This window comes from Gymnogyps californianus, chromosome 8, assembly GCF_018139145.2.
Source record: "Gymnogyps californianus isolate 813 chromosome 8, ASM1813914v2, whole genome shotgun sequence".
NCBI classification, from domain to species: Eukaryota; Metazoa; Chordata; class Aves; order Accipitriformes; family Cathartidae; genus Gymnogyps; species Gymnogyps californianus.
The window spans coordinates 28217234-28244158 of record NC_059478.1 but is presented as its reverse complement, the minus strand read 5'-3'; the positions used below and the strand labels follow the sequence as shown (position 1 = coordinate 28244158).

Genomic DNA, 26925 nt, shown 5'->3' with positions numbered 1-26925 from the left:
TGCTTTATATCTCATAATCATGATCTGCTAGTAGGGACCCTTCCATACTGCTTCGCTGTGCTTCTCACAAGGTACACCCTTTCCTCAGCATTTCTTGTCACTTTTAGGAATAATGACTTCCGCTGGTTGCCTCTGGTTTTAGGCAGAATGGTTTCATTATGTTTTTGTTATTGGTATTATCGTAGGACCTAGAAGACTGGCCTGTGGGCAAGGACCATATTTCTGTAAGGTATTCTGCAAACACAGGACAAAGAACATTTCCCACTGCTATTTTCTATTTATTGTTTCTCTTCACCACTGGATTTTCCTTGTCAGAACACTGCACTATGTTGAAGACAGTTTTGTTAAAAACCTTTCTTAGCAAGTTCCCCCGAATGTATCCGAGCACATATCAAATGTGGGGAGTTATTCTCATAACATTCACTCATGCGAATCTGTTTCTAGGTTTTGGCTTTCAAGTTCTGAAACAATAGTAATGTACTTTCAGGATATTTTCACTATCTTAGTATCAGCTGATGGAACTGATTTGTCTGATGTGCAGGTGTCATAAAAACCAGTATGCCAGGTTAGACTAGCACTGACGCAGGTACCCAGTACTGATGAAGTTTTACCATGTTTATTACAAACATTTAAAATGCAGAAATTCTTCAAAGAAATTAAATGTGCCTTCTTATTGCTTAATTATTTAAGTTTTAGAGAAAAAAATAGTAAAAAAACTCAGTGTTTTCGCCTTGAAGTTGTAAAGAACACAAAGAGTTTACAAGAAATCTTTGTACAGTTCACTATTGTTTGAATTCCCTAGCAATCTTTATAGAGGTTACTTAATTATTTCAATTAACATTAACCCTTGAAAGCTGTATGCTTAATATGTAGATTTCCTGATTTTTATGAAAGCCATTGATTTACACAATATTTTTATTTTTATACTTAAGAAGAAGAAACCAGGTATTGGTAGAAGTGGAAAACCTTGAGGTGCATAGTAGACTGCTAAAAATGATAAAAATATTTGGAGAACATTCTTATACATATTAGCAAGAATAAAAGCAGAACTTATTTTGCAGTGTCTGAAACTGAGTTAGCTGTGCCAAAACCCATTCAGTTATCTGTAAAAAATATTTAACACCATCTGACATATTCACTGTCACTCCATGCTCTGTGAATCAAATATAAAATTATGTGCAAGAAAAAACCCTACAAACTTATTTTGTCACAAGTAAGCTAGGAATTTTGAAGATGGTCAGCTCCGCTTGTCAACAAGAATAAGCAAGAAGAAAAATAATGGCTTAGACTAACAGAGAAACAAGTCAGTAAGGTCTTCAATTTGAAAGGGCTGCCTCCCAGAAGAGGAGTTTGCAGTGCATGATTAACATCCTTATATTTTCTCCAGAGTTTGTTGGATTTCTTGCAGTTGGTAAATAGGGACATCCAGCTTTAAGAATAAAATTTGAACACTCAGAAGGAGTAGCTAGATCTAGTATTTTGGGTAATGTCAATAAGTACTTGAAGGTTATTTTCCAAAGTTGAATTGGAATCAGGTTTTGTGCTTCAAATGTCTTTAAAATTTAGGCTTAATTTCCTCTGAGACTGTGACTCAGGCCCACCCCTTTGAATTATATACGCAAGCCTGGAAATTCGTAAAATTGTTAAGTTGTATCCCTACATCTGCAAACTGATGGCAATTGAAAATGATCACCACAGTGTGTCACCACAGCTAACACTACATTGCAATCAGATTAACTTGAGCATTTCTCTACAAGTCAGATCACTTAATTTTTCTTTTGGCCACTGACCTTTTACATCACCTGCAGCTTTTTGTTTTTCCTCCAAAGATCATCATTTTACTTTGAAGTCTACTAACTGTGATCATGTCTAACCCAATCCTGTAGAGACAAGGAACTGAATAATTACTTCACGAGTGCCATATTAAAAGCGGTCCAAAGACTGTTTAGGCTGCTCATTAAAGTCATTGGGAATTTGGCTAGGCAAGAGCTCCCTGCTTTGGTCATGCAATAGGGCGGGGAAAGCGCTCCAAAGATTGCTATTTTCTAATTATTTGTGTTGTGGTACCACAAAAGGATTTGATTAGCACCCTTAAGTGTTTAAAACTTGAAGAACAGCTGCCACTCAGCAGCACCCCAACCCCACACCCCAGTGTTTGTTCCCCAAAGTCTTGATTAACTCCCAATTTTCAAAAGGAAATAAGGTAGCAGAGAAAAGAAAGCAGAACAGATGATAAAGTTTGCCTTTAACATCAAAATTATTAGAGTTGAAATAAAAATTGTGTTCAAAATAGAAGTATAGTTAGGATAAAATTTTCAAAGCTCAGTTATACCCCTCACTGCCTGTGGTAGTAGCAAAGAGTAAAATCCAGGGGCCACTGAAGTTATCAGGTTTTTGAGACTGAATGAGAACTTCAATTTTTTTTTTTTTTTTTGTAAACTGACAAATTTGGTCTTATTGCATGCTGCCAAAACAGAGTAAATGTCCTGACTCCAGACTGCAGTGTAGCAAACATATGGGAACAGACAAGCACATGTACATTCACACTTGGAGTAAAAAATCTGCTGGGTTGGGAGTGCTACCTTGCCAGATAGGAGGAGAAGACACTCAAATCCACTGGGTCAAGCCTTTGACTGGCACTGGACTATGAGAGTCAAAATAGAGAGAAAATCTTCATTTCTATGCTTCCTTCTTCCTTTGACAGAAAGAATTTTGCATTTATCTTTAAGACTAGGCAGTCTGAATTTTTTTCAGAATGATGTAAAATATCAAGCTTCATTTCTGTAAATATATTTCTAAAACCAGGCTGGAAATCAGTTGCTTGCATGTTATTCTCTGTGGCTGTACTTAGAATTGGGGTGGTTCTCCTTTAAATAACCATTCAGAAGCGCCGAAATCCAGGCAGTTGTGTATCAATTAGCAGGGTGCATTTCTTAGTGTGAGCTGCCCAGAAATGCAAAATGACAAATCTGAGCATTAAGCTTTCTACCATCATTTTGCTTTCCTACCTTTAACTATAAATCAGCTTCATTGTGACTTACGGGGTAAGAAGTTGGCGCATTTCTGCAGATCCATGATAAGGTATTTTTCTCTAGTAAGAAATGCAGTTAGACTCTGCATTCTGAATCTGTCCCTGCCAGGCCCTAGATGCATTAGTATTCCACTGGCAGCTGCCTGTAGGTAGGAATATTGTTTTTGTCCATAACCAGAGGGAACAATCAGACTAAGCCGTTCCCCGGCTATAAACCAGCCAAAGTAATTGGGTTTAATTTTAATTTTTGTAATAGCTTTAAATTAATAGGAGCAGCTGCTGCCACAGTGTGTGGGTGTCCTTTTCCAGAAGGCATAGAACAAAAAAGGGAAAGAGTAAACAATAGTGCGTCTAGGACACAAAGGTTAATTCAAGAACTGAGCAATGTCTTTTCGTTATCAAAAACTCAGTTGGTGATATCTAGCACTGTGTCTCTCTTCTTTCTTTTTCTTTCCCTTTTTTCTTTAATTCCCTGATAAGATCTCAATCTGATTAGGCTCCTGTGTGTAAAGATGTGTTGTTGGTATCTAAACACTAACTCTCTTTCTCTATATGACTCACAAATAGATTAGCAGTGACAAAGTGCTAGGAGAGATAAAAATAGATTAGCAGTGACAGGAGTACTATTATAATTATTTTTGGAAGATATGGTTTGAATTAAGAGTTTGGGCACTTTCTGCCCTGAGAGGGTGAATTTAAACCTAGGAACTGGGGATGGTTTCTGCTGTTGTGGCAGACACCAGATAGTGAAATGTCAATACCAGATGTCCTAGACATCAAGATTAGCCATAATAGCCAAATGCAGCCATAAAGTGATGTGTCAAAGTGGATAATAAAACAGATGCTTAGCTTCTATAATGAAGGGGAAAGGGAATGAAATATCAAAAGTGCCTTTAATACATTAACAAAGTTGTCTTCAACTTGCTTAAAAGTAGAAAGTTATTGAACCAAGGAGAACTATGTGTCATTTAAACATTAACTATCAGTAGATGAATTTCAATTAGCATTAGCCTTTCTAAAATCCTGAATTTCCTCCTATTGGTCTCATTTTACATGAAATTTTTATAGCATAAAGTGAGGCTTGTCCTTTATTATTTCTCCCATGATAATTTGGAAACAAATAAAGTTCAACAACTCAGCAACATACTGTTTAAACTTGCATTATGGTTTGAGGACTGGGAGCTAGAATACATTTACCCACTGCCATATCATCTGCTTGATTTGAGATCAAATGAGGGATGTCCTACAGCACTCCAGAGTAAGGGCGAATGATAGAAATATGTTAAGATACTGGAGAAACCTATTAGGTTAGAGTACTGCATGCAGACGGCTGGTGGCATTTTTCCCCTACCGATACTTTTTAAAAAAATAAAAGAATTGTTTTTCTGTCCTTCGTATTTGTGGCTTAAAAATCATTTTCAGGTCTTAGTGATAAGCAAGTGTCTTATTTAACCAAAAATGCTGAAGTAAATTCTTGAAGCCCTGAATGCTCAAGAACCAGGGCAATAAAAGGGGCAAATAAATTCTTATTTCAAGTCTAATTAACTGCATCACTGGCTCTTTATTGTACTTTTTCAAGAACATCTCAATTCCTTTCTGTTTCTCTTTGTAGATCCTGAGTCTTGCTGATCAGACTCCTTAACTGCTGCTAATTGGCAAACACGTACTTCTGCATAATGAGAGGGTTTTGTCCTCTATTTCATATTAGCAACGAAAGGCCAAAACTGATGCTCTGCAGTAGACCAGCTTCTCGGAACTATTACAAAGAGGCACATTACTACTGCTATGTCTGTAAATCTTATTATGTTTTCCCTCACCATGATCCTAGTTTAGCTGAGATCTGCTCTAATCATTAGATGAGACCTGTTTATAATGTTTTGTAATTGAATCAGTTAGAGTCTGCAGGACCATAGTGTTTTGTTGCCAAACATGACTGGTAAGTTAGTTACATCAAATTACAAGTGCATGGCATGACTAGAGAATCTCCTGTCTAAAAAAAGCTAGAAAATCCATCTATGAAATGAAGAAAGGGTACAAACAGAAATATTGAACATCTCTAGGCCATAGAACAAGTTTTTGACCCACCTTTGAAATATTACTCAGTTCTGTTGAGAGATGACAGAATAATTGAAGTTGGGTAAAAGATGGCAGGCAGACATTTGTTACTTCTTAAACAGCTACCAGCTTGATAACATTGACATAAATGTCTCTATTATAATTATTTACCATCATGTATATTCATTTTTATCTTGTCAGATAAGCCAGAACTCTCGAAGAGGGCAGCAATCCAATTTGGAACAGGACCAAATACCCTTTTCTCCTTTGCTTTCTAATTTAGGACCAAGTTATTTTCCATACCTGAAGTTTTTTGTTTGGGTTTTGGTTTTTTTTTTTTTTTTCAACTCAAGAATTTATCTTTTCCTCCATTCATCGGCCAGGTGTTGATATATCCCCTGACTATTAAGGATAATAAAAATATAAAGATGTCCTAAATTTCATTAACAGTTCTGTCAATGTTGCCTTGTACTGATATTCCTTCATTAATTACGCCTCATCTCTGTGCTGGTCAATTAGACCTGTATCAAAGGATGTAGCCACACTCCAGCCAGAGGTTTGGCTGAAGCCTGTGCAGTGGTATGAGACTGCACCAACTTGACAGCGAAGTAGAGGATAGCTTAACTGCCTGTGCATCCTTTTCACTTCATGGGAGTGGGTTTCTCCAGTTGTGTGATGCTCTCCCCTGCTACGGTGACTCTGGCAGCTTGGGCACCTGCAGAGAGCTGCAGTCCCTGTGGCGACTGGCGCACCAGCACAGCGCCTGTGCCGTGCATGGGCCCCTGGCATGGAGGTTGTCTGCATGCGTGCTTTGAAACGCAGGCTCCAGGATCTGCTCCCCAGCTCCTGAGCTGCTCAAGCTGTTACACCTCATTTGCTCTAGAGGAAATTTGAATCTCACATAGCCTTTTTGTCCAGATTTCTTATGTCAATGTATATATATGTCAATGTATATATATGTTGTTTTTGTTTTTTAGGCAAAGAATACCCTCTAAAAATGTGTATTACTATCGCTGCCCAGACCACAGGAAGAACTATGTCATGTCATTTGCTTTTTGCTTTGACCGAGAGGATGACACTTACCAATTTGCTTACTGCTACCCCTACACCTATACTCGCCTTCAGCACTATCTTGACAACCTACAAAGGAGGAACATGGACTACTTTTGCAGAGAATTGCTAGGACTCAGTGTGGTAAGTAATAGGCATGCTTGCCAACTAGCAGGCTTCATTATGAATGTCTACCCTTAAATGCTTATAGAGTATAATTCATCATCCCTGCTAAAGTACACACATGCACATATTTGTTTTACTGCTATCAATGACACACGAGGTAGTGTACCTGCATGGTGAAATATAGACAAATGCTAATATAATTTCACATAAAATATTTCCTTTGCGATATGCGAGGCAATACTAAATTCCCATGTAAGACCAATTCACCTCTAAAGACATTAAAAGATGAAACTGAAACAGCTTTATTGAAGAAATGTGATTTTTAGAGTACTCTGTCCATTTGTCTTTCTGGAAGAGCTTTTCTGTTCAAAAGGAAATACACGTCTTTGGAACTAGAATATAGCTTTTCTCGGTAAAATAATGCAAAACATACACAAACTACCTATTTTACTTACTCTTAAAAATGCCTGCTTTGCTGATTTGAAATTAAAAGGGGTCTAGTGGTCTCAGTATAGATCCTAGTAGCCACATGAAAATGAAATGTGATAGTTCTTCTGGTGCAGGAAGGAGCATTAATGGTAAGGCTGAACTGCTCACTTTGCTATAACTTTTCTCTGTAATGTTGCCTGTCCTGAGGATTTAGAAAGCGTGACTTGGCCACTCCCATATCAACTCAGAAATCATCAGATTAAAAAATAATAGCTGAAATCTTGTTGGTTTGGTTTTTTTTTTTTACTTTTGCATTCTCAGACTTTATAGTGCACTTGTCCCACATTCTCAATCTTTTCTCTGAGATTTGATTTGGTCTAAACTTGTAGTGTGCATGTCAGAAAAAGAAAGCTGCGATTCCTATGAAGGCTGCTGATCCCAGCAGCTGGGGCTTTAAAAAGAATCCCAACATATATTGTGAAAATCAGAATGAAATCATATGTATAGGCTGCACTAGAATAAATAAAAGACTTCCAGCATTAGAGCAGGCCATTGAGATCCCTATAGTGGCATAAAACATGGAGGAAAAAATTAACTTATGGAGAAGAGTGAAAACAGAATTAACAAAAGAAAGTGGTTTTTAACCCTTTTGTCAGTTAAGTACAGTTCTTGTTCTAAAGATGACTATTACATATCCCTGAACTGGCATTAATTATTAATCATTCCAATTAGGGGGACAAACAATTATAAGGGAAAGGGGTATTAAAAAAAATAGAAAAGCAAAATCTTCAGAGGGTGGGAGGAAAGAGCACTATCATCTTAATGTGTGTAGAGTTTTAATTATTAATCTTAGAGGACAGAGCTGTCATTAATTCTATAATGAAACTGAATTTGTTTCCTTTCACTCTGAAAATAGTGTATAAACAGTCACATTTGCATATTCATCAAAACCCTGATCTGACTGATTAAAACACTGAGATAGAAGGATTTGTCTTTTATCTGCATTTTGACAGACAGAGCTATACTCTTAAATCGTGTTAACATTGTGTTACCAGTAGTTGCTAAATATTATTTTTCATATTTCAGCAAACTAAACAAACAGATGCCATTCAAAACGTGGCAGGAAATGTGCTGTGTATAAGTCCTGATTTTATATCTATATGTACACACAGAGTATGTTTTGCAGAAATTGATATGGTAACATTTTGCAGCTTACCATGCTGATCTGTATAAAAAGCTTCTGAATCAGGCTCATGCTGTAATCTTTGTAAGTAACATTACAATCTCAGAGCATTTCTGGCTTTTCTCCACACACAACTGTCCTAGAACAGCTTGGTAATTTAATGTCTTTGCTGAGCTTGAATAGACAATTTCCATAAGTTCTCTGCGAGTTAAATATTTTAACATAGAGCTTTGTTGCTATCATACATCTTTAAATGGTGAAAAACAGGATCCTTCAGTCTTCACTGCACAGTGCTTCATCAAAGCAGAAGCTGGCTGTACTTTAGAGAATTGCGTGCCATATAGGATAGATTTAGAGCTAAGAAAGCGAGCTCTGTCCCTACTCTGGCCTCTTATGTAAGATAAGAGGAATCAGATTGGCATAAAGAGGCCCTTAAAAGCTCTATTCCTGGCGAAGGGACGATACCCCTGGTAGCACATGGTGAAAGGTAACTTAAAGATGCCGCCTGAGGACAAACTCTGAAGTCCTCATGCTGGGCACAGGGCTGAAGCAGGGTAGCATGTTAGGGGAAGGCTGCGGCTTATCTGCTGAGCTGCCATGTAGCCACCGATACACTCTGGTTCGTTCCAGGGGAGTTTTACAGCTCCCTGCAGCAGTTTGTGTCTGGGAGGATGGAGAATGGTTTGAAACAATTTCAGTTCTCCTGGATTATGAAGTTTTGAACGGTGCCTCTTAGAGACAACAGAATCTCGCCACAGATCTTTGGGTTTTTTTATTTTTCTTTGTCGTGGAACAGTAAAAGGCAAGTAACAAGAAACCATGCTTAGATAATTACTCCTGAAGGCTTTCTGAGTGCACATTTTGCTGCATGTAATGTTTGCAAGGCAATCTAATTTCTAATCTAATTTCATATTTTCTCTAAAGAAAGTACTATGCCTCCATTAACTCCTTAAATACTTTCACTAATTCTATGAAAATTGAAAGTGAAATATCAGTATGGGACATGTAATTGTCATTAGGATGCAGAATGGCAAAGTGGTTCAGAGCCAAATGGCAAAGACTCCCATTGCCGGTGTGAATGGAGAACTTAGCTGTTCTATTTCTGACCTTTTAATGTTTATATTCTTTACTTCAGGGAGCTATCCCAAAGTTTAGATGTGCCAAATGGTCTTGAAAATAGTCTCTCCTGCAAGCTAGCTATGATGGTCACCCAGGTATCATTTAAACTGCCGTTTTCATTCTGCCATTGTTGGCCTTAGGTAACTTCAGACTTTCTATGGTTTGTTCCAACAGATCGTAAGTTCAAAATCTGTGAGCATTTTTTTAAATTGTGCAATTACTTTTTTGCATATTATTGATGTGTCTGTTGTCTCCGCATATATTATACAATATTGTACAGCATAATATAATGAAAAATTTTTTATATTTCTGTGAAAATATAAGCACAGGCTCAATTTACATTTACAGTACCTATTTTATGATGCTTATACGGTCTCGTGCAGTAACACTTGTGTGTAGCATTATAACCAATATTTCAGAGTTGGCAAAATTTTTGAGTATGTTGTCATTTGAAGGTGGTAGTCTAAATTAGCTATGCATACTTGAAGTGTGTGGACAATTGATGAGACCTGTACCTCTACTAGTATTCCACTATCACACATAATAAATTAAACGAGTTTTGGTAAGCCTGGCTCAACTCCTACAGCCCACTTTACAAATCACCACTGCCTTGGTAATATTTTCATTACTCGCTCAAAAGAGAACCAAGATTAATTGGAGACAGATACTTCCTTTCACCCCATTAGGCAACGGTGCTCCCAAATTACACTTGAGGAGAATTGCAACTGCACGTACAAACCACAAGCCTCAAAGGGAGCCTTCCACAGTACGCAGATACTGGAATATGGAATTCTGTTAAATTAAATATTAAACATACATATTTTAAAACAAGAAGGCAATATGTCTAATGTAGAGCTCTGTAAGTGAGCCAATCTCTTAAGTCAGACATGGGATACTGAGCAAAACAGATTGGAACACAAGGTGCTTCATTCTGACTCCACACTACTTTGGTGTGTGCTTTTAATTTACGTAAGTTACTCCCGATTTATGCTGGTATCAGAGAGATCGCAATGAGGCCCTAAGACGGTGAAACTGCACACCAGATGTCACATTGCTGGTTCATTGATCAAATATCCCTTATTTACTGTCTAAATGATTGGGTACCCCAGTAAAAATAGTTGATCAGTTCTACTGATATCTACTGGTCCATTTTTAACTGCTCAGTTATGACTGTTTTAAAACATGAAGCAAAGAAAATAGACAATTTTTCTAAGGTTAAATTTCCCATTTCTGCATTCAGTGTTAGGTTATGTAATAACAGTTCTGTAAAAGAAAAGTATACTCTTCGACTTCGGAAAAAAATGGAAGTAACAGGCTTCAGTGTGATGTATCATACCTTTGAAATCATGTTGGTATCAGATACTGTACTTTCCAATGGATCTGACTGCAACTAGGTTGAAATGTCATCTAAATGCAATTTGTGGCAATTTACTTGGTCTGAAAAAGGCCACAGAAATAATGCTTAAAAAAAGTAAACCCAACTTCTCATTTCTCTAGAATGTAAAAGTGCACCTACATATATGTTCAGGGCACATTCTCTTTATTCAGTGGTGTATCTATTTACTTATATAGTACTGCTGTTCCCATAACATTCATAATATGGATGTTATCCCAAAACTGTATGTGAGATTTTAAATGTTCCTACAGCTATTTTCGTAGCTGGGTTGGATATCAGCAGAAGTAGAGTTGGACCTAAAAATAACACCACCAACAGTTCTTTCTGAAATAAAATATGATTTATAGTATATAATAGCACAGTGTGCTACCAGGGGAATTATATAAATAACATGAAAAATAACAGGGAACTATTCTATACCATCAGTTTTAAGGAAAATTTCTTTGTTAGAATTTAAAGGAAGTTCTGGGAGATAAACTGGCTTGTGGGAATCATAGACAAGGAAAGATAGGCGAAACTATGTTACTGTTGAAAGTTGCCATCTGTCTGTAGGATATATACAACTGTTCATGGTAAAAACAAGAAATACTTTGGTTTAAGTTGGCAGCAATATATAGTTTTAGAAAAAACAAACTCAAGAAAACCTTCATTTGCAGTTAATATTGTGCAAGGTTACTAAATTTATAAGCTGGTTATTTCTTAAGTTCCAGAAAGAGCACTGTTTCATATAGTAAAATTATTTCTAGAAGGATTTGCATAAATTGTTGTTCATCTAACTATGAGTAAAAAATCTTAAATTGGGAAGAAGGGTTCAAGTCTTAAGTCAATTTTGCAGCTCACATTTTACAACTACCCTTGTCCATTTAAAAACTCTTAGGAAAAAAAATGCTTGGAACTTCACAAAAAGAAGCTTTGAGCATAAAGAATCCATTGAGTTAAGAAATCACCTGCAGAAAAAATGTTATGATCCACTTTATAAGAAGAAAACCTCCTGAAAGGAATGACAGTAAATGAATTATATGTGGTGGTGTTAGTCTATAGAAACTGTTTTCATGCATAGGTCCCAAGTTGCACCCTTTCATCCTATAGCCACATGGGGAAACCTTTGGAAAGTCAGTGACCTTTCTGAAGTTTTCACGGGACTTTCTGTAGCTGTGCAGGTTGGCCTTTTGCTTCATGGCTCTTCCCATTTCCATGTCAGGCTCTTTATCTCACCTGTACTCCACACTTGTCCTTCATCTGGCTTGCCCTTTCTTTGCCTCAAATCTAACCTTCTCTTTTCTTTCCATTTAGTTTATACTTTCCTAAGTTAACTACAAGAAAGAAGTTGTGGCATTTGTTTGCTGCTCTTATGTTACTTATTCTGCTTTGTTCTTTCCCTTTCATTCCCCTTATCTCTTTGAGTTCTGAAGGGAAAATCCAAAATAGCTGTTAGGTCTTTTAAATACCAGGACTGCACAACGTAGTCATGTTCTCTTCTGTGCACTCAATATCTCCATCTCAGTACCATTTCGTGTAACTTCATACCCTGGTCTACGACCTCTTTTCCCCGTCCTTATGTAATTTGTGCTCCCTATTTGCTCCATCCCCTAATATGTACACCTGCATTTCCAGAGAAGGTGGCATAATATGTGGTTTGTCCAGGCTTCAGCCTGGAGAGGAAACATTAATGATCTAGTCAGTTGTCCTGACATACCTGAACTAACACCTAAGTGCAGGAAGCCATTTCAGGGTCTGAATCCTTGTTTCATGGCAATGGAAAATTTCAGGTAAGAGGCAGATTTTACTCATTGCTGTCCTTGGCACTTCCCACTGCTTGGCTGGGTGCCACACAGCTCGGTGTGATAGCTGTAATCTCAATAGGAAACAAACTGATTTTGTCCACACAGTCAGTTCAACCCCCAGATCTGGGCAGCTGCCTTTAGTTACTGCACCCTAAGCTTTTGCGGACAAGGGAGCACCTATTTTACTCTCTGTGTTTGGTGCCTTGCTCACTAGAACTCCTTTTTTTGGTTGGTGCTTGGGAAATAAGATAGTACAACCATTTAATATCATTCCATCAAAAAAGCAAGTCTGAGGTCCTGTATATACACCAATGTAAAGCTTTTTATGGTTTTAAAATTTACCTAGTTGCCCTGAAGGACGTGCAGCTATTTTGAAGGTGTGTATGGCCCTTAGAAACCTGTGAAAACCGTAGAATACATTCATTCTTCTTTCACTTCCATTTACAGAAATTTGTTTTCCCTCTTTTGTAGCACAGCATTAAGCAATAATTACCATGTTGATAGTGATGCTGAATGTACTTGCATGTAGGGGAAATAGTGCTATGTGGAGCTATTAGCTACATTTGCCCTGTAGCACTTTACTGCATTGACTCTGCTGGGATTTTGACTATGTTTGAGTTGGTTTCTATTTAGATCTCCTGAGTGGTGACTGTGTAATGCATCTGTGGGGCTGGAGTTGTATTTTAATCTGTATTCTTTGATTGTAGACCCAGAAGATGGTTAGCCTGGCCACATTACCTGTAGGGCTGAGACCTTGGGATTGAAGGCTTATCTAACAATTTCAAAGTCTGCTCAGTCCAAAGGATTTGGATTTATGCCTTTTAATTTAACCAAAGAAAGAACTATTTATTGATTTAGCTTTATACTATCTATATAATGTAAATATAATGTATTAAAATCTCTAAATACCTTAGGCAAAAATCTTGTTCACATAATTTGTGTAAACCGAGTATTGTGGCTCTGATCCAGCAAAACACTTAAGCATAGATTTAAACTTAAGCATGTTAAATAGTCCTGTTGAAGTCACTGGCACAGTTCATGGCATCAAGTTAAATGTGTGTAAAAATGCTTCTAAGCTCCAAGGTTAGAACAATCAACGTTTTGCAAGATCAAGGCCTGGTGCCCTAACGTTTTGCCATTATCTTGCACTACCACTATAACAACATGACTACAGGGAAAAAAAAAAAATCCTAGACTTTAGGCCCAGACTCTCAGTGTTTCCAGCCAAACCTACTTACAAAGTAAAGAGGAGTAATGAAGGAGTAATGATGTTTTCAGTCTTATATGAATGTAAATGGATCTGTCTATTGGTTGACTTATATTTCAATTCTTTTTAAATGTTTGTTTTAATAAGCTCCCAGGGGCTTGCTTGTCTAACATTTCACCTTCACCTGCAGTACACTGACACCACTGAAGCTGAGAGCTAAATTAGAGATCTGGTTGTAGGATATGGAAAGAATTTACTTGCCAGTCATTGGTAGCAAATGGATTTGGCCAGTGACTTCATTCACTCCTTGTAGTGTAAGAATAAAACAAATTCATAATGAGGTTGATGTGGTTTCAAATTACTTTCCAGTATTACAAAATTCCCACTGGACAAGATTTTTAAGACTTGTGTGTAAGACTGCAAGCCATTTACTCCCACTTTAAACATCATTTAGCAAATAAAACATTCAAAAATAAACAAACAAAAATTTTTGTCACATTCAGTCAAGGTTTGAGGTTTCTACATACCTTCCTCCACCCTCCCTTCAGATTCGTCTTCCCTCTTGTAATGGTATATACCTAATAGGTAATACCGAAATAACTCAACAAATGAAAAGAAGTCTCAAATTTGATTTAAGGAAGCATTATTTGTCTGTCACCTCATTTTTGAATATTTCATCAGTTGTCCACATCTAGTTGGAGAAGCTGGTTCAGGTAATGTATTCTGCAACCCTTTTTGCAGTTCTCTATAAATATGCTGAATGTCTGTGTGTAAAGTGAATCCCACCATTACTCAGCAGTCCTTTTTGTAGTGTATGAGTGAGGTGTGCACTTGAGGCCTTCTGCATAAAAGATCCATGCTAATCCTGGAGTTCTTTGTCCTTGCCATGCACATGTTCAGTAAGACTTTATCTCTGTTGTCCTTAAGCCTTGAAAGCTGAAAGCTGGCTCAAAAAAGACTTCAGCTTGTATGTCTGAAGGGAATCTGGGATATATCTTTATATCACGTAGGAATGAGAAAATAAAGAAATAAGAAAAGATTTTGATGCAGATCATAAGATAATGTAGTCCAAGGAAGTGTAGTGGCCTACATCCTTACTGTTGACCCCAAGTATTTGAACATATGTACTTGAAGAGAAGAACTAAGGCTCATGACAACATATTAGATTTATAGAAAGCATAGCTGGCAGATATTGTATGTAGCCTGTGATCCATTCTTGATTGCAGTGTAGTTTTAATGGCCCTTACTTTTCTGCACTGTTAGGAAAGTATTTTTGAATCAAAGAATAGTGTGATGAAGAAGGACATCAAACTTACATGTAAGGGAGGCTAGTGCCATCCTTATTTTAAGACACCATGTTACATTCAAACATGTTTTATTTTAGAAGATCATAATAGTACCAAAAAAAAGAATGTATTTCTAGAAAATGCTAGCTCCTGTTGAAGTGCTGCTATTATCCACAAATACTGAAAGCAATATTTACCTTTGTTTTGAAGACAAAATAACTTACAAATAACATGAGGAGACAGGAGCTTTTTAATGTAAAGCAGTAGGTACTTATTTGAAAACTGTTTTTTCACTTCTTAGGGAATATAAGATACATCTTAATTCTCTTTAAATACTCTTTAATACTCTTTAAAAGAGATCTTACATGGCAACCAATCAAATTGGTACATGAGAAGAACTGCATTCTCTGATAAAGATCCTCTTTTTCATGTTTTCAAACAGCAGCTGAGCACCATACTGTGGCAGCAGAGAACAATCTGAGAAAATGAACACAGACCGAAAAGGTCTCAGTTACATGACATTTTCAATGAAAAAAGAGTCAGCCCTAGGCCCACAGTCAAAAGTTTTCACTCAGAATTCCCTAGAATTGTGGACATACCTTTCTACAGAAAGTGTGTTTTTCTGAAATACCTTATCTGATGTTCTAATAAATGTGTAACATGGAGGAAGACAAAGGAGAGATACCATCCATTTCAGGAATTTTCATAAGCATGCACAAAAGAAAAAACAGTTTCAGAAATCAGTTTTCTCCCATTTATTTTGAATTTCCCATTAATTGCATCCAATTTTGCACTTAGTCTTAATTAGTTAAATTTTAAGAGGACTGTTACTCTCTCAAAATCTAAAGACTTCAGGATTTTATAATACATATATTTCTTTTCCATTTAGATTTTCTGCATTAAGGTGGATTATAATAATACATTAATATCCATCATGATATTTTTAATCAGCTTCTTAGTTCATTAGTAACAGCTGCACATTGTTAAAGGTTTGGGTTTTTTTTTTTAAATCTAAGTTGCTTAGAATTAAAATATTAACTAGTCTTCTCCATATTTATGAATGCTGCACTGTCCTGCAGCATGGAATGAGGGAAAGTCTTATGCCTTATCATTAAAGAAAACCCAGGTTTTTTTAGCACTCTTGCTCTGACAGCCTCCAAAATATTGCATAAATGTCACTGAGTTAAGGTTCATAACATTCTGCTGACCGTGTGTCATTTTATAGGGAAGGAGGCTATTGCAGAGACCTGGATCATTTAGAAGCAGTCTGTGGTAAAGACTTCGGTATTCATGTTCTGAGGTCAGCCATACCGGACAGAGCTAGCTTGGACCGAGCGCCACGTCAGAATCGAGGCGCCAAGCCGCTGTCAGGACCCTGGACAGCGCATGCGCTCTGGCTGTTCGCGGCACTCGCACACCATTTTCACAGGCGGTTTTAATAAGCTGAAAAGAGAAACTTCGTCTTTCAGAAGTCCTGATGCACAAACCTGAAGCCCAACTTTTAATAGTTACACACCAAAAAGAAGTTTAATGTTTTGGAAACCAGGCCCTATTTGCGAGTGCTGAGCTCTTCAAAGTATGGTCCGCGGTGTTCAAGAAAATAAGTAGAAATGGAGTCTGCTATTTTGCACAGTTGATGTGATTCAAGACCTCAAGTCTGTTTTTCTTATTTGCCTCCTGAGAATGAAAAATGGCCAGTAAGGTGTTATGTCTGGTGGAAAATTTATAGGAATGTCAGAGATGACTGATTAAGGGCACTTCATAGATTAACAGATGAAGACTAAAACAGAGGTTGATGGTTCTGTGTTGGAAAAATAGGAGATATTTTGGCAATACAGCGAGGCCTGTCAAGATTTGTCTTACACCTGGACATAGATTTTAATCCAAACAATGAATATTTCAAAATCTGAAAGGTAATGGGTAGAACAAGAATAGTGTTACTACTCCCAACAGGTTGCTCAAAAGCATTGCATCTTCTTTGTCTACAGTGACTGGAAATGCATAATCACCATATTGCCTGTAGTCTGTCTTCCTCTCTAAAGCTTAAGGAAATGGTCTAGATCCTTAGCATGCTCTAGGCAATCAAGTTATCAACATAAAGTACTTTGGTATCTTCTGCGTGAGGACCATCTCTTCTTATAGGAATTAATAATATTGTAGGGTCCCAGAGAACTTATAAAAGTTTTTGGTTGGTTTTTTTTAATTGTGATGGCCTCTTTATGAAGAATCCAGACAGTATATATCCTCACTCTCAAGAGAACAAGCTGCTCAGAATGTGAAGTCAGGAAAAAAGAATGTGTGTTTCAAAGGTGTACTTTGCTGCTGTTGTAATCATCCCTACAAGATACTGTGGCAGCGCCCGATTTGCCTTCAGCTCCAGCTGATTTTGAAATCCTTCAGAGCTTTAGAAGTAAAACTGCACATATCCTCTAGATTTCATTTATAGAAAAAGGTAAGATTTTGTAACAGCAAATAACACTGCAGAGCTGAACAGAATTGTCCTCCCATAAATGAGACTTGGATGCACTCAGACCAAATAACATTGTAGACTCATACTACACAGACTCATAGAAAGGCAAAGAAAAAGACATTATATTCCTCATGGTCAAACAGAATTCCTATATGTCCATCTTGGCTGAAATTCCCATTAGTCATGGCCACCAATGAGAGAAATACAGCAACAGATAACGTCTATTTTAATGCTGACAAAGAGGTGGGATGCATTGATCTGTTTGGCAGAAAACTTCATTCTTTTTCATTCCTGTAATTCAGATTTTCTCATTACTGGACACAGATGGCAAAATATAGTGTTATTAACTATAACCATTTGTTTGCAGTTCATCAATTAAATTGCAAAGAGTACAGAGACTAGTTTACGCTGGCCATTAACGAAAACAAGTTAGTAGCTAGAGCTATACTATAAATGGCTATAGAAGTTGCATACAGTGCTTCAAGATCATTTGTTGCTATGACAATAATGAAGCAGAATAGCTGTGGTCTATGAAATCTCAGATTTTTCATCTTCCCAGAGCAATATAGGTAAATACAAACTCTTCTTTTAGAGAGCTGGACTTCCTTCAGAACTACAATGAATTTATATATGTATGTTACGAAATAAGTAAGCCACTCTGCTCATTAGAAAGTTAAATCAGAAAAAAGGAAAATAAATGGATTGCAAAGCTCCTGGACAACAATCAGCTCCCCTGTTATCTACAGGGGATGAACCACCAGGTGAGTACCAAGAAAGTACACTGATGGTTCCTGTATACCTACCAACCATCTCCAAAATCTCCAGTATCAGCCAAGCACACTTTTGGTAGAAGCGAATGAGGACTGCATGTCAAAATCCTTTCCTGATCTCATGTATCTTTTCTTACCTAACAAGAAGTGCACCTGTGTTCATTTTTTAACATCTGGGGAACAAATTGGATTCTCGAAATTATTTCCACCCTAGTTTCATGTATTTCCAAATAATGGCGCAAATTTCGTGACGTGCTCCATCTGAAAACTTACTCTGAAAGGAAGGAAGTTCTCTCCTGCAACTGGTGACCACAGAGTAGTTGCTCCATAATCCCTTTTCCTAAATAACCTAGAGAAGCGACCATTTTTTAAGTCTATATATTTTTAAAAAATGCAGATAAGCTCTCTTTTCTTTCATACTGTCACAAATTATTAACTTTGCCTGCCATAATGCTGAATCACAACAAGGGGTTTACAAAGGTAATGGACTGGTGGTGATTAACATCCATAAACTACTAGCTCACAAAAGATACCTTCTTTGATTAGTTTCAGAAGTTGCTGAATGTAATTTGAAATCTGCTCCATGTGTTAGGATGTAGGATAGCCTGTACTCTGACAGCAGCACACACTATGTAAGCTATTGGAAAACATCAGTGAGAGATGTGTCTGCAACAGAATAGGGAGCCCGTGTACACAGACAATTCAGAACATTGGGCTTTTCTGAGAATTGCTATTACACAGAAATTTACTAGAAATAACAAAGGTGTTTGGACTTTGAACATTTTCTTTCTTTGATTCAAAAATACTCCACAATGATTATAAGGCAATGATCACAGTCTACTGCATAAAAGTAATGTATTATGATAGTAAACCTCTGGAACTGATGACACATCACCAGATCTCCCTGACCACACTTAACTTACCACTGGTGGCAGATGTATTTCAACAACGATCATGGATAGAATTCCTTACAGCAGCTTCATACTATATTCTGTATGCTGGGAATACCCATCTGCACCTCTTTTTGCAGCCAACATGAATATGAAATTTTTCAGCTTTTGTTCCAGGGACAGTCTGAGTTAAATCTCTCTGGGAGACACCTTCACCATGTCACAGTCGGGTAAACTGGCTGTATGTTGTTTACTCGAATGATCCTGAATGCCAAAGGCCTAAAACAATTCTCCCGTTAATAGATAACTTATAGCCAAGATTTCTTCATTTCAGATGTCCACTGTATTTTTTTTCTCTCATTCTAACAAAGAAGAAAATAGTTTCATGTCAATCTTCTTTTGCATCTTAAAGCATTACATGTGGATGTATCCTGATTTCAGAAAGTCATATTCATTACAAGTTTAAACATGCTATCTAACAATAAACTGGAATCTACTAGAATGGCATGAATTTCTATAAGGAAAAATGTGTTATTTGATAATTTTTCACATTTCCTGTCTCCCAATCAATACTATTTGAATTATTTGTTGCTAATTTTGGAAAATCTCTCCTCTCCTTTTCTTTTTTTAAAAATCCATAGAACATCTGAAAGTGCCACAGTCAAACTGAGTATTTCATAATATTGTGTTTAGTTTCTATAAAATTTGTCAAAGGCCTTTTAAGTTTTTTTCACTATTGTCAAAACTACCTCCATTGTTTCTTTCATTTCTCATGACACCTACACTGAAGCATTGGTCACGGTCTCATTACTCTCTCTCCATCAAAGTTGCCTTCCTTCTGAGTATAATGTCTGTTACAGAGGCAGCGGTGCAAGGAGATCTGATATCTGACCTCTCCTGTGCTGTGTTTCTTTACAACAAAGGTTCTCCTAGATTACATCCAAAATGTTTTCTCAAAATTGTTTCAGAATTAACCAAATTATTAAATTATCTGTGTCTTTTCCTAAGCTTCCTGCTTGTTTTGAGAATATCATTCACTTCTAAGCTTTAGACACATACTTTCACAGAACTAAATTCTTCGGGTATCACCTTGATTTATTAATTAGCTCTTTACATGATTTCAACAGAGGTCTCTACTCTTAACAATATCAGAAAAACAAAAGAAAGATAGACACGAACTGCTTCAGTAGTACCTTGTAGATATGTTCTGACTATCTGTTGGGTAAATCAGTGGGGGACCTACTGGAGTATTTTACATGCATTGTGTGGTGAGGATTGTCTTCTGTTCTGGATTTCTTTGGATAGAACAGTTCTGACAGTTTCTTCTTCAGCAGAGTAAGCATTCATTTGTTTAATTTACTATTTGGGAGTTTCTCACAATGGTGTGCATGCAAAGGCAACTACGTGTAAGAAATGTTAAGGTTATGTACAAAGAAATGCCTATTTCCTGTAAAATAACTGTGCACCTTCCTGCACCTTGGGTTCATATAATTTAATACGGCAGAGAAAACAGGAGCTCCAGAGCCATGGCCAGGAGTAAAAGCAGGCGAAAACTGGACATAAGTCTTTGAGAAAAATAGATGAGGTCATCCAGTTACCATAAGAAACATGTAGATGTTTTCAGTAGCTGTTTGTCTTTCAGTGTCACGGATGAGCCCATGATGACATACAGCCTTTGTGCTTGCTTAACATTCACAAAACACTTATGACAAATAGGGTCACATAATGATGATGCTTACCAGATTTGGGAATATGTATTGCTACCATTACTTCAGAGGTCAGTTTTAGCTTTTGAACTTCAAATTAGGGTCCAATCATCTTCAATCCCAGTGTAAGTTTTGGGAAAACGTCTGTGATGAATGAAAGATATGCAGAACTGGTTTGGTTTTTTTTTTTCCCCATATATTGGTAATGTTGGAGCTAAGGTTATTCCTTTTCTTTACAGATTATGAATGACTGTGAAATACAAGAGTCTTAGAGCAACTGTGCATATCAAAGAACTTGAATGTGACCATGATTGTGTTAAACAGGATTGAAATACGCAATACTTATCTCGATTCTGAGACTAGATACTACTATGGGTCAATGATAGTCCATGACAAGAATTTAAAAGGCAATTTTTAATATTTTCATGTCTATAATCCTCTGCAAGTGAGAGAAGAAATGCACTCAGGGGTGTCTTCATTCTGCTTGAAGTCATCTGCAAGTTCCTACTACACTCAGAGAACTTTCACAAGAACGGTGATGCTTGAGAACGTGTAGAATTTACATATAGTGTTGCATTTCCAGAATGGATATCCAGCCCCTAATAATTTGCAGTTTATTAATTTAAGACATCTATTTTATTAAGTCCAAAAATAGGATTATTTCCCTCATCCTGAACTGTATTGAAGACCTCTGAGCCTGTCTCTTGGAAGAAATGAAACAGTAAAGAGCAACTGTTGGAATTCAGGGATGCTAGAAAGGGGAAATGTCTTATAGTCCCATAATCCAAATATCTAAAAAAACCTTGCTTAAATCTAGCTGCCATTGTTAAAATTCTGTGGTCCTTGCAAGTGCCTAGTTGTTCTGGAAAGAGAAGTGTGTGCGTTAGGTTTTGTCCATCAGAGAGCTCAGAGACAGAATAATGTTCAATCATGATGTTAATCCCAGCACAACTGTTTCTGCTGAAATGACTCTATAGAGGATTTATTCTCCCATCTATGCAGGTGCATAAAGAATTCTTTTAATGGGCGGTGCATATACTGTTGTAAAAGAATAGTCCTCTTTGTATTAAAATTACATGCCTGGGATTTTAACATAAAAACTGAAAAATCCCACTGTGCAAAACTGACTTAAACTCAATTTCCCTCTCCTACTTTTACAATGTCAAGATGCCTGAGTGCTCAAGTGACTGAATAAGTACTAAATATTTAATGCATGGAGGTTACATTAACTGAGTCTTTGATCTGAAACTTCTTAAAAACATCTTAAAAGCCCTTCAAAAACGGGTTAGTATTTCATTACAGTCACTTAAAATAGATTTATTTTATCAAAACATCCTGTCAGAAACCCCAAAGCTGTGATTAATAACCTACAGCATTTTGACTAAAGCATCACCTAATACTGGTTTCTCAGTGTATCAACAGATTGCCTGTTGTGGGTAAGAAATAGCTGGCCCTGTCGCCTCTGTCTGGCACTTGCACGTAGGCAGAGTTTTTCTGCTGAGAGTTTGAGCAGGTGTATACATTGGAATCCATAGTGGGATTCTGCATGCTGGATGCTATTCAAACAGAACGTCTCATTTAATTCTGAGATTAAATTAACTTTTTTTCTTGTGGAATAAATTTAGTAGGGTAGTTTTGTACAGGTGTTTTTGTATAGTAGTGTTTACTAGTATTTGGGCAACATGAGCAATGGGATAGATCAATAATTAATATCATCCTGGGAAAATCCTGCTTGTTTTTAATCTGTACAGTGTAATTTGAGAGCATCTCTGGCTGTGTCAAGACTCTGTCCTTTACGGGTTTTTTATTGTTTAAGGGCAACAGACTACAGTATGATATTGTGCGAGTATCTGCTAGATGTGTAGAAGACAGAAGCATACGCAGAGGCAGGCTTCTATATGATGAATTTCTACTGCATCCAGACCTTTCATGAGAGAACTTGGCCCGCCCAAATCTATCGTTCCCCCTTGTTGTAGATTTCCTTCTCATTGGCTTTGTTCGCCTCTAGATCCCACTCTGAAATTCCCACTGTTGTTTTTCTAACACAACATGTTGTGTCCTAACACAACATGAACACACAATTTAGGACCTGAAATGATTAATCACAAACCACCTGGTCACTCTGGTGCTGAATTTTGAAATGTAGTTCTGAGTTCATAAGTTTTTAGCTCATGCACATCATTTCTACTTCTTAATTCATACCTGCTTAACCAGCGGAAAGGAAGCTGAAAAGATCAGTTTAGGAACTAGTCTGTTTCTGTCTCCTCAGGAATTAGTAGATTAAAGCAAAATGTTAAGTGTATTCTAGGATAATAAAGGAAATTAAACACTAGATTTAGAGCTCACTGTAGGATCATATGTAGCCATTTGCCATTACTTTCTCAAAGCAAAAGTTAAGGATTTCTTCTCAAGTCTCCCACAATATTAGTGAAAGGCACATGGCTAAACCCTCATGAACCACTTTGAAAATATATTCCTTGTTTCTTCAGGGAAATGTGCTTTTGTCAGTGTATAGCTTGTGTAGAAGATGTTTTGCATATAAAAACCACGTGTAGATTGAATCCTGTTATATAAAGTAAAGCTGGTTTTCTGTGGAGTTCTTTTGTAGTACCAACATTAAAAGGGTTGTTATAAATAAAAGGGGAATATAATTATAAATGCCCTTCTGAGGAAAAAAATCCTTGATTACCTTTGAATTCTTTTGCCCTTTAAAAAGGTTATATTTAACTGGTTCAGTTTCTTACTTGATGTTTCAGTTCCCAAGGGAAATCAACCTCCAGTACGAACTGTTTCAATTGGGTTACATGACTTTACTTTGTGTCTTGCATTTGTTAACAGACAGGTTATATAACACTGCAGGCTAAATATACATTGCTCTGTTTTCAGCTGCCACTGGCACTCCTGTGTTCGGAGGGATGACCAGAGAAGTGGGAAACGGTTTTCAAAAGTTCTGCTGAAATTAACCCCTCCTGATAATAGCATAAACTGCTTGGAAGCAGAGACTTCAGGAGCGGTGCGAGGCCGTAAATCTTAAACTATAAAAATATATTTAATATTTTGATGTGCTACCTATCATCCACAGTTTTTTATGACCAAAAAGAAGTGGGTCAAATTCTGCCCTTATTCCCAATGGCATATAATCTGTGGAAGCGCTATTGACTGGAACAGAATTTCCTTGAGTTACCGATGTTGTAACTGAGAAAGTAATTGGAGCATGTGTGTGCTGCCTCACTGAAATGCAGGAGGCTGAATTCTAGGGAGATATTTTCCATTTCTAGGTAGTTTGGTGTTGAACAGCTTTAGATTCATTATTCTTATATTTCCATCAAGTAATGCTTTCCTGGTAGAGGAGGAGATGAAAGGACCTTTTAAAAAAATATCAATAACAAAAAAGAAAGGAAAGAAAAAGGGGTTTCATCCAGGCTTTTTTTTAGTCACTGATCAATAGCCCCACGAGAGTGCTGTATTTAGAGAAGAAAGGCAGCAAGCAAGAAACTAGCAGGAAGTTGATTGTAGCATGCTGCTGTTCAGGCAACAGATAAGAGAGGAGGAAACATTTATGCTGAGAATCAGCAAAAGCAGGAACATGCTTTACCACTTTGCCTATTTCTTTTTGCAAGTCCAACATACTGCACATAGGCTCTGGAGATAAATTTAGACCAGTTTTGTTAATTGCATGGCATAAAATTTGGAATGGGATGGACAATGAGCTATGGCAAATGATATTTTGATTCAGTATACAATAATGTTTGTATTTGAGATGCTACATTCGCGGCAGAAATAAGAGTAAATTATTGCATAGATTGGCAACAATCTGTACATCCCTTGTGGTGTAAGGTGGCACACTGGAGGTATCCACCAATCTTTGTCCTGGCAGCTAATTCCTTGCAATAGGCGATGATGTATATGGTATTATCATTTCTACCTATACAAATTCAGAGACCTCAGTTAAAGCTTGTTGTGTTTTGTTGTTGTACAGTCTATGTGAGTGAAAAAGGACCTAGGCTAAGACAAGGTGCTTGTATTTCAGGGCTGGAGAAAACTTTAGGACCTTGTTTCTGTGTTGAACTGATCTTTTATTTTCTTTTTTAGTTATTGAAAATGCATATTCTACCCAGAATGATTCCTAAAGTTTTTTGGAGCACTGCTGAGTAAGCCAAACTACCTGCATATTTCTTTAGAGTCACCAGTGCTCTTGGCAGGCAGCGTTATTTTTGTAGTCACTTACTGATTGCATTTTTTTAAATAAAGCTTTTGTGCTTTTTTAGTGTTAGATAAAAAAAAAAAAAAATTAAACCTCTTACTTTAAATTTCAATATCTAATAAAATAACATTATTTTTAAAAAAATCCTTCCAGAACACTTCTTTGTTTCCTTCCCACCCCCCAGTTTTATTCCTTTTATTCACTGCGAGCATGTCTTGTCTTCCCTTTAGGCTGAATAAACTCCTGTACCACATCTTCTATGTGAAACCCATACAGTGACAGATTTATGTTACATTAACTCTTTCAAAGTCTTTTTTTAAGTATTAGTATGAATTGTTTGCATGCCTCTTTCTGTAATTTAAGTTTATTTAAAGTTATTTAAGAGGCAGAAATAAATCCGTCTCTACCTTCTCCATTCTGGTTTACCGTGTGCCTGAAGTTATTCTACGTTCAGGGTTAGTGGTTAGACAGTGAAGTTAGGCTTTTAAGAGAGTCAGGAATTTTGAATTATATTTGCAGTTCTGGAGTTGTTGTGTGTATTTTTAGTGAAATACTGGCATGATTTGTAGGATTTTTTTCAGTGGTTCTGCTAACACTTGCACAGGAAATTTGAATTAGAATGATGAAATATTCACTCTGATGCATAATGGTGTGATCCCCTTCACAGCCACACCTTTCACAGTTGGGTTTTTTTGCTCATGCTATTTTGCATATGACCATCTATCATGCAATAAATTGATTTTCCTGTCTACTATTCCCATCTTCTTAAGCCTTCATGTTCCTGCAGAGTTGATTCTGCTCTTCCTTACTTGTCCTATGTATAATTTCTTTGTCATGACTAACTTTAGTTACAACACATTTCATAATTCTTAGCTAAATGATAGTTACATTTTAAAATGTGATAGCTTAATACTCTCTCTTCCGGTAAGCTATTGATTGGTTTTTTCCTTTAGAGAAATTATTTTAGCTCTTTAGGTTCTGAGCAATTTTTTTATTCAACAAACTGTTGTAACAACTATCTTTGTCCAAGAAACTTTTCAACACTTAAAAGATTGGCCTGTAATCTTTCATGCACGAAAAAGACTTATCAAAATATGATAAGACTTTTACCACAAAATCTTAGCTGAGAAATAGCTTCAGTCTTAATTTCTTGTATGTGCCATCTCTATACGGCTTATGTTCTGGATTGCATTTGATCATGCAACTTGCTCAACTAGGGAAGAATGGAAACTGCCTTGAGAAAAATGTTCCCCTGCCTTGCTTTTTGCATAGTTGTTATTTTAATCAATATCAGAGTAGTAAAGATTCAGTGTGATCAAGGCTTTCTCAGTTTCCATCTGTCTGTAAAGACACTTCCTTGTCTAGGTTCAGTAAGTGCCCTGAAGGTCTGCAGCAGCATCCAGACTCTTTATTGCCTTTAACTTCTCCCCCAGCTCTTTCTGCTGTGTCAGCCAAAGTGTTTACAACTTACCCTTTCTACTATTCAGCATCACCCAAAATCAATCTTGCCCACTTATTCCCTACTTTGATTTGCTGTCTTAGCAGACCGTTTATCCTGATATGCAAATTGCTTCTTTGCTTTTCATCAAGCTTTTGGTATTTGGAAGCAGAATTCTGTAATTTATTTCAGAAGTAACTAGTATGATTTGCCTTTGTTCTACTTCTCTTAGAATTGTTTGATGTCATAACTGTCATTCAGGGCAGTCACTTGGGAACAGGAGCTCTTAACCATTTTTATTCTTCATCATCTTCATTAATATTGCTCTAACATTCAACCTGTAACCAGAGCAATAGCATGTATACTCTGTGGTTTTAACGCTCTTTGCATCAATGTTAACTTCGTGTGTGTGCGGAAAAGATCCCCTAAACCTCCTAATGCAAAATAATTTTATTTGCAGGCATATGGGAGTTAAACTTTCTTTCCCTTACAGTTTTCATTAGAGAGAGGCTTACTGGTACCATGGCAGAATGCTCAAATAAGCATTTTAATGTTGAGTAAAGGTCAACACACTGGAATTTGAAACCATTAATCCTTTTGCTCTTAAAACAGGCAGAACTTTTACAGACTAAATAATGCATTAAATAGTAGACTCTTAAAGTTCTGAAGAGGAGAAACATACCTTCAAATTACACATTTAGATTTCTAGAACTTTTCGTCCTCTGTTGTTTTAAGCAAAATAAGTTTTGGGTGGTTTGGGGGGGATGTGTTTTTTTAATAT

At 36.9% G+C, this 26925-nt stretch overlaps 1 protein-coding gene across 1 annotated transcript in view; it reads left to right on the top strand.

The window, feature by feature from the left end:
- The window catches only part of AGBL4 (AGBL carboxypeptidase 4), a 946609-nt gene that overhangs the window by 370025 nt on the left and 549659 nt on the right, over nt 1-26925 (top strand). Inside the window, exon 5 of the mRNA XM_050901055.1 lies at nt 6064-6280. Within this exon, the coding sequence (XP_050757012.1) occupies nt 6064-6280 (217 nt within the window). The remainder of the gene's footprint in view (nt 1-6063; nt 6281-26925) is intronic.